At 40.7% G+C, this 7,502-nt stretch overlaps 1 protein-coding gene across 1 annotated transcript in view; it reads right to left on the bottom strand.

Moving 5' to 3' along the window:
- LOC106883714 (nonsense-mediated mRNA decay factor SMG7) overlaps positions 1 to 7,502 on the bottom strand; it is a 68,760-nt gene that overhangs the window by 25,928 nt on the left and 35,330 nt on the right. The window contains exon 3 of the mRNA XM_014934861.2: positions 683 to 800. Within this exon, the coding sequence (XP_014790347.1) occupies positions 683 to 800 (118 nt within the window). The remainder of the gene's footprint in view (positions 1 to 682; positions 801 to 7,502) is intronic.

Below are 7,502 nucleotides of genomic sequence, written 5' to 3'. Positions count from 1 at the left end.
GAACTGTACCCAACAGAGTATATCAATAGCCAAATGTTGTGGTTCATATATTCCTCTGATGAAAATGGTTTTTTTTTTCTAATAATGTAATGTCTTCATTAATCAATTAAAAATTCATTGGAAGCAGTTGCAGTGAATTGACACATTATCTATCAGTTGTTATATATATATTATGGCACATGTGCCCAGCATCGCCTTCCTGGCACTTGTGCCAGATGGTATGTGTAACGACATTCCAGCGAGATCGTTGCCAGTGCCGCCGAAGTGGCTCTTGTGCGGGTGGCACGTAAAATACACCATTTTGAGCGTGGCCATTACCAGTACCGCCTAACTGGCCTTCATGCCGGTGGCACATAAAAGCACCCACTACACTCTCGGAGTGGTTGGTGTTAGGAAGGGCATCCAGCTGTAGAAACTCTGCCAAATCAGATTGGAGCCTGGTGTTGCCATCTGGTTTCACCAGTCCTCAGTCAAATCATCCAACCCATGCTAGCATGGAAAGCGGACGTTAAACGACGATGATATATATATATATATATATATATATAAAACACACACACCTCCAATACTAAATGCATAGAAAAGCCCCCAGAAAGGAGATGTTTAAGTAGAATGAAAGAGCAGCAGAATGCAGACAATAAAAAGACAAGGGGTAAAAGAAGTGTGCAGAGACATGACTTACAGGTCTTGTTCCACTTTCTTGTCCAAAGCATATTCTAAATCCATTATCAGCAGCTTCTTGTAAAGATCCTCCAGCTTTTGACGTGATACCCAAACTTCAGACACATTCTTGCTAGGATCTACAACAGAGGAGCAATTTAGGGTTTAGTCAAATCAATATTTACAGATTTACTTTAAAATATATTTAATAACTTTTCGATTTAATAATAATATTCAAATGTAAATGTTCCTTGGATGGTTGGTTTCTTCACTCTTGCTGTTCATCATACAGAGAGAAGGAGAGAGAGAAAGAGTAAAATAAATAAAGAGTTAACCTAAGAGGTACAGGATTAGTGCACATAATAGGTTTGGAGGGCAGACAATGCGTAAATGAATACTACATGCACACACATTGAGAAAAAAAGAATTTATCAACCCCCAAAAGGATGCTGGGGAAAATGCCTTGCAGCATTTTGTCCATCTTTACGTTCAGAGTTCAAATGCCACGAGGGTCGAGTTTGAAAGAATTAGAAGATCCAGCAAATGTTTACATGGTTTCCCCTCCTGGGAGAGGGAGGAGGGGGAGATGAGAGGTCAAGATTATGTGTCTTTAATTCAAATATGAACACTAACCCTTTTGACACCAGCCTGATAGAGACCAGCTCAATACCTTCCAATACAATTTTAGGTGAGAACTTTTATATTAAGCTCAACTGCAACTCCTGTCCTAATAAGTGGAGGAAAACAAGAACTTTACTGAATTTTTCTGGATTGTTGATCATATTAAAATTGATAGAAACATACAAAGTATTTTGATGGAAATATAGTGAGAAAATGATTGACCCTTTAACATACTGATTAAAACAGGTAGAATATTTGGGCCAGTTATGGTCAGTTTAACCTTTAGCATTCGGATTTCTTAGTCAAATGCATATTCATCCACATTGTTTTGAATTAATCACACATTATTTTGTAGCTTCAAAATTTCAATGGTGTGATTGTCTATTTTTAGAATGACCTTGTAGGGTAGGTGTGAAATGTTGGATTTGGTTACTTTAAACATAAAACTGGTATAATATTTGGGCCAGATATGGCCAGTTTAAATGCAAAAGAGTGAAGTAAAAGGGTTTTGTATCAAAGAACCAGGACTGATCACTGACAGGTTTACTAGTGGAAGAACGAAAGAGAATTTAGTATGTATGACTGACTTGTTAGTTGTAGAAAGTTCATGTACAACAGAGTGGTGCCTTTCACAGAAAATGACAACATGACCTCAAATTTCACCATCTCTAGTACTAGACATGAAGTCCAGAGATGAGGAGCTTTAAATAATTTAGGTTAAATCAACTTTGACCTCCAGCTGTTTACAACAATTTCATGTAATTAAATATCAACATATCGCATAGCTCGACTTAATGAGGGTGGTAGTATAGTCAAAGAATGGGACAGCTAACTCCTGCGCAATAGGTACAGCATGGCTAAAGCTTGCATTATATGCTATAAGTACGTCAGTGCTAAAGCCTGTGCTGTTGGTGCAGCCAGGCTGAAGCCCACACTATAAGCACAACCCAGCTAAAACCTGCACTATAGGTGCAGCCCAGCTAAAACCTGCACTATAGGTGCAGCCCAGCTAAGGCCTGCGCTATAGGCACAGCAAAGATAAAACCTGCGCTGTAGGTTTTATCATCAAATCAGGCCTCAATAATGTTCACCAGATCTAAAGATCTTCCTGTCTGTACCAGTAGAACATTCAAACTAATTGAAATCTGTTCTGATTTAGTCATTAACAGATATCAGCTAGATTTGGTTACTCAGATCCCAAGTTCAAATGTCAGTTTAGCCTCGAAGGTAAATGCCAATAAAAATGCAATTATAGTTATTGAACAACCATGTCTTTCCCTCAGGTTCCAAACACTATACTATACACACAAGACCATTACAATTTGTGCTACAGGCACTCGACAACTAAAGCTCACACTATGGGCACCCAACAACCAGAGCCTACACTCAGGCATTAAGCAACCAAAACCTGTATTATAAGCACTAGAACAGTGGTTCTCAGTAGGCCCTTGCAAATCAATGAGACTGATACCATTAACATTCTGCTTTAACTGCTGTAAACTGACACCTATAGAAAACTCCTGAGTGAGGAGGGAATTCCAGAGGATTGACACTCTGGGAAGGGAGGATTGTGAATAGTGGTTGGTGTAAGGCTTGTGGGTTACAAGGCTTATTGATGATGTCACTTGAGTGACAAGAGATGAATGAGTAAGGGGGAGAGCGATGGATGAATAGAGGTGGCACGAGTTGAGCCAATTCTGAGGAACAGAGGCCATCAAAGTAACAATAGAAAAAGGCAGAGATGACAGGATGTTCGTAGAGCAGAGAATGGGGTATGTTAGTGAGTGACATTATGGCAATTGTCAGGGTGTGTGGCCTAGTGGTCAGGCTGTTGCACTCATTACCTTTGGTGTCATGGTTTCAATTCCCAGACTGAGTAGCATTTTGCATTCTTGAGCAAAACTTCATTTTATGCTACTCCAGTCCACTCAGCTGTAAATGGGTTACCCTGTGGTGGAACAGTGTTCTGTTCAAGGGGTATGTTGGCCTGCCCACCTAGCCAGTGGGGGGGGGGTTATGTTACGCAATGAGGGGTTAGGGTATGAGAGAAAGGCCAAAGCAGAAGAGAGGTTGAGAGTGATCAGGTGGATGGTAATAATGAAAGACAAACGAAGAAACAGCAGGAATATGAAGATTATAAAAACACAAAACAAATGGTGAATGACATATTTCTGAATACAGCGACAGATAAGAGAACAAAGGATCTTAAGCCTTTTAGATTATCATTATTGGCTCATTGTTAAATACTGACCCTGAAAAAGTAGCTAAGATGCTTGGTGCACTTTTGGCAATATGAATATTGCCAAAAGACAAAGAAAATGAGGTTTCGTGTCTTATATGAGTTCTAGCCTGTGTTGGAAGCAAGATCTTTTTAGTCAAGAAAGGGAGCACCAAAGTTGCATAATTCTATCATTCTGAATTTAAATTTGCGTTGCTAGTTGTTGCATAGAGGCGTAAATGGGTACAGACAGGCTGAGAGCTGGATAGAGAGATGAACAGACAGGAAAGATAGACAGAAACAGACAGAACAAACGGGGGAAGGAGGTGAGAGAGAGAGAGAGAGAGAGAGAGAGAGAGAGAGAGAGAGAGAGAGAGAGAGAGAGAGAGAGAAAGAGAGAGAGCCGGACAAGTAGGCAGAAAGACATACACAAGTTGTCAGGTAGAAAAATAAATGGGGTGGGTTTATACAAGAGGAATGTGGGTGCCAAAGAGCTCAGATCATGATGATGATGATGATGATCGTGGTGACCATGACATTTGTTCATGTTGTTGCAGCTGTTGCATTTACTGCACAACCTTAGTCAAGCTCTCGTGGCTCTGGCAGTGGCACAGACTCAAGTGGGAGAGAAACTACGGGGGGAGGGGCGAAGCAAAAAAACAAAAAACAAAACAGGACACGCACATCTGGCATTGAAAGATTTCATTCGCTGAACAAAACCCGAGGGCGGTGGGGGGTGAGGGGGTAGTGACACAGTGAGGCTCCGCGCCCGTCCGCACGCGCGCAACCGTAAGATATCACGAAGTGTCCAACATGACAAGCGAAGAGGAAACATGCGCAGACATGCATGAATGGTGTGGAGACGAGATTGGAACCCTAAGCAGAGGTGAAGATGGTGGTGGTGGTGGTGGCGGCAGTGGTGTTTCTGATGGTGGCAGGTGGTATACTAGTGCTAATGTAACTAAAACATTGGATGTGGTACTGTGGTTACTGTTGGTTGGTATTCGTGGCAAATGTTTCTACGACACTTGGGTTAGTGTTGGTGTGGTGGTGGTGGTATTATTAATTTGTGTTGTAATTAGTACCAGTAACATCAGTACTAATTAAGTGCAGTAGAGAAAGATAGAAAAAAAAAACACCATTATTACTACTATTACTCCTACCACCCGTATCACCACTGATGTTATTTATCAGTGGTGATAACTCATGCATGAAAAGTAGCAGCAGCAGCAGCAGTAGTAGTAGTAAGGCAGTGGTAGCGTGGGGGGTAATCGCCGATTGAAAAATTATTGTTGCTGTTGGTATGGAAGGCTTATACGGGATATGTTAAAAATTTCATTCCTCCCTCACTCCTACCCACAAGCCATACGAATATTACCACCACCGCCGTCGAAGTTACGATTATCACCACTGGATACCACCAACACCAGCGCCTATACTATAGCTACTATCACTATTCCAGTCATTACTATAAATAACAATAATAGAAACTATTAATACTACTACTACTACTACAGCTGCTTTGTGGAGTCTCCACAAGAAGCAACAGAACGAAAACAGTGAGTGGTGGTGAGAGAAGACGATGAGAGGGGGACAGTTCAATGTGATGTTAAGAGTAACTATTGGGGGGGGGAGGGATTTAGAGGGAATACAAATAAATGGGAGGCAAAAAAATGTATGAAAGATGACAAGCATATACACATACATAGAGAGAGGGGGGAAGACGATATATATATATATAGAGAGAGAGAGAGAGAGAGAGAGAGAGAGAGAGAGAGAGAGAGAGAGAGAGAGAGAGAGAGAGAGAGAGAGAGAGAGAGAGAGAGAGGAAGTGACGGGATAGAGAGTATGTGAGGGAAAAGAAAAAGAAAACAGATGAGAGGGAAAAGAGAGAGAGAGAGAAAGAATACGAGTTATAAAAATGGGGAAAGGTATGAGGGTATGACTGGGAAAAAGAGAGGAGACAGGCGGGAGTAGTAGGAGGGAAGATTTACAGAAAGAGAGCGGAAGAGGACAGGGAGGGATAGGAAAAGAAAGAGTGAAGAGGGGAGGTGGTTGGGAGAAGGATGAGTAGGAGAAAGCGTGTAAGAGTTGAAAGGGGGAGTTAAGGTTAACGCGACTATCGTGACCACTACAAACGGCAGCTAGAAATAGCAGCCAAATCTCGCTCAACTCACACTACCACTTTCTACTCTAGGAAGAGTAGAAAGAAGGGAATGAACAAGTGCGAGAGGAGGAAGGAGAAGAGGGGGAAAAGACAAAGGTGAGAAGGAAGAAGTAAAGAGGCAGAAGAGAAGGGAAACAACCGTAACATGACTGTAGACAAACACTCGTCTGGATATCACGTCCAAGTGCGTGTGTGCATCGGTGACCTGTGGCTGTTCGATTTGCTGGAAATAGCAGCCAAATGTCTTTCATATCATCCTTGCTGTTTTCAGAAACAGAAAAAGAAAGCAAATCACCTTGGGAAATGGGTATCTAGGTGCACGGTACTTTTAGACTTTGACAGCATAGTCACGGCAGGAAAGTCTTTAATGAGAACTGACCTAACCAGAGGTTTAAACAGCTGGCCATAACATCGTCCAGTTTCATAAAGTTCCAATTTTATTTATTTATTTATTTTCCATTTCCGGTATAGAAAATCTGAACAACACGCGAGAATAGAGAAGAGAATAGATAAAAAGTTTTTGTTTTTTTTTAGTATTAAAAAAAAAATCATAAATGATTTATTGAAATAAAACAAATCTGATATATTACGGTGGCTGTGAGGTAAGAAGTTCGCTTCCCAACGACATAGTTCCAGGTTCATTAACTCTGCGTGGCACCTTACCTTCTACCATATCCTTATGCCAACCAACCGAAACTTTGTTAGAGAATTTGGTAGATGGAAACTGAAAGAAGCCCATCGTACTATGTGTTTGTGTGTCTTTGTGTTTATGCTTATCCCCAACACCACCACCACCGCTTGACAACCGGTGTTGGTTTGTTTGCGTCCGAGTAACCTAGCAGTTCGGCGTAAGAAGTCCGTACAATAAATATCAGGTCTAGGTCTAACAAAAAAAGAAAGAAAGAAGTACCAAGGTCAATTCAGTCGACTTCAAACCCTTATAAACAGTGCTCCAGCACGGCCGCAGTCCAGTGACTGAAACAAGTAGAAGAATTGATTTTGCATTGAATGATCCCGCGTTACCGCGATGAGGGTAACAAATGCGTTTCCACAGAGAACCCACCAATATCTGACACCTGCAAAAGCATGTCTGACCCAGTTTCTGTCAATCAAATCTACTCACAAGCTTTGGTCAGCCTAGGGCTATAGTAGATGACACACAGCAGGATTGAGCCCAAAACCATATGGTTTGGAAGCAAACTTCTTACCACACAGCCATACTTATGCCTATTATCAACAGATCAAAATTTCAAAAGCTTCATCTGTAGAAACTACTTCAAGAGTTCTTAGACATTACTCGAATTAAGGTTTCTGATAAGTGGAGCAGAGGAATGTGTGTAGACATGTGTCTGTGTGGTCCCTAATTCAATATTATTAGAATCCATTTAATGAATTATTGTAAATTCTGGTAATAAAAGCCATGTCGTATCCAATGGGATTACTTTGAATTACTAAGAAAACACACACACAAATACACACATGTACACAAACACATACACGTGCTCTAATAATTGTTCCATTTAACACAAGCAGCAACAGCAACAAAGAAATATAATAGCCATAGATTTTATTTTCCTTTCTTATTTTCCCTGCCTTTTTTTTTTGTTCTTCCTTTTTCTTCCATTTCCACCCCGCAACTACCCCCCATACAGCTAACAACACTTGTTCAATTTGCAAAAGATACTCAAAGAAACATATTGAGTTTAATCTAAGAGATGATAGAGAGAAAACAATATCAACTGAACAACTAAAAAAAAACCACTACAAGAATCTCGGCCAATTATAGAATTTCCATACAAATCAAATACAGTTATCGCAATTAATGATAAAAAAAAA

This window comes from Octopus bimaculoides, chromosome 22 (genome assembly GCF_001194135.2).
Source record: "Octopus bimaculoides isolate UCB-OBI-ISO-001 chromosome 22, ASM119413v2, whole genome shotgun sequence".
Lineage (NCBI taxonomy): Eukaryota > Metazoa > Mollusca > Cephalopoda > Octopoda > Octopodidae > Octopus > Octopus bimaculoides.
Note: the sequence above shows the minus strand (reverse complement) of the source record. Positions and strands in the feature narration are given on the sequence as shown.